At 47.2% G+C, this 712-nt stretch overlaps 1 protein-coding gene across 1 annotated transcript in view; it reads right to left on the bottom strand.

Moving 5' to 3' along the window:
* The window catches only part of CTDP1 (CTD (carboxy-terminal domain, RNA polymerase II, polypeptide A) phosphatase, subunit 1), a gene marked incomplete at its 3' end in the record, with an annotated part of 49,325 nt that overhangs the window by 10,299 nt on the left and 38,314 nt on the right, over window positions 1-712 (bottom strand). Inside the window, 1 exon segment of the mRNA XM_008594135.1 lies at window positions 445-535. Within this exon segment, the coding sequence (XP_008592357.1) occupies window positions 445-535 (91 nt within the window).

The following is a 712-nucleotide window of genomic DNA, read 5'->3' as shown; positions in this document are numbered from 1 at the left end:
CCTGGATACTCAGAGGGAAACAAGCCAATGACTTTAACACTGGATTATCATGGGAACACACATATGCTCCCTGCCTCTCCAGCCATAGGTTTTAGCAAGACAGGTGTCTGAACAGGGATGAAAGTGTAAAGCTAAAGGGAACAGAGTTATCCCCTGAGCCAGGTTTGCTGAGCAAACAGGCACAGAGCATCAATCAACACAGAAAGTCATCTGGCTGGCTAACACAGCATCTGTGCTGACCGCCACCACCTGCGGCAGAAACAAAGGCCCAGGGAAGAGCAGTTGGGAGGAGCTGGCAGGGCATGACCAGCCTGGGAGGTGGTGGCTGAGGCTAAGTTCCTGGACAGCGTTAAACAAAGAAGCATCACTCATTCTCCAAATGCAGCTTCTGAAAGGGAACTGGGAAGTGAGCTGCCTCCATGATGAATCCAGCCCAGCACCTACCTAAGGTTTCCTGTTTTAGAAAACGGGTCAATACACTCGTCCCTTGATAGTATTCGATGAGAAAAAAGCTTCTTCTCAGGGTCTAAGAAGCCTTTAAAAAGAAAACAGGACACAGGATGCAGGTCTGAGATGCAGTTATGACACACTTTGAACATAGTGAAGCCTTCAGTGTTTCCTTGTAATTGCAGACACAAACACGTAAATTGACACCAAACGCTTTCACCTTTTCAGCTAAGACTATCATTCACTCAGTGCTCCTTTTCTCTTA

The sequence above is a fragment of the Galeopterus variegatus genome, unplaced genomic scaffold (assembly GCF_000696425.1).
Source record: "Galeopterus variegatus unplaced genomic scaffold, G_variegatus-3.0.2 Scaffold10217, whole genome shotgun sequence".
NCBI lineage: Eukaryota > Metazoa > Chordata > Mammalia > Dermoptera > Cynocephalidae > Galeopterus > Galeopterus variegatus.
The sequence above is the reverse complement of the archived record's forward strand: the minus strand, read 5'-3'. Positions and strand labels throughout refer to the sequence as shown.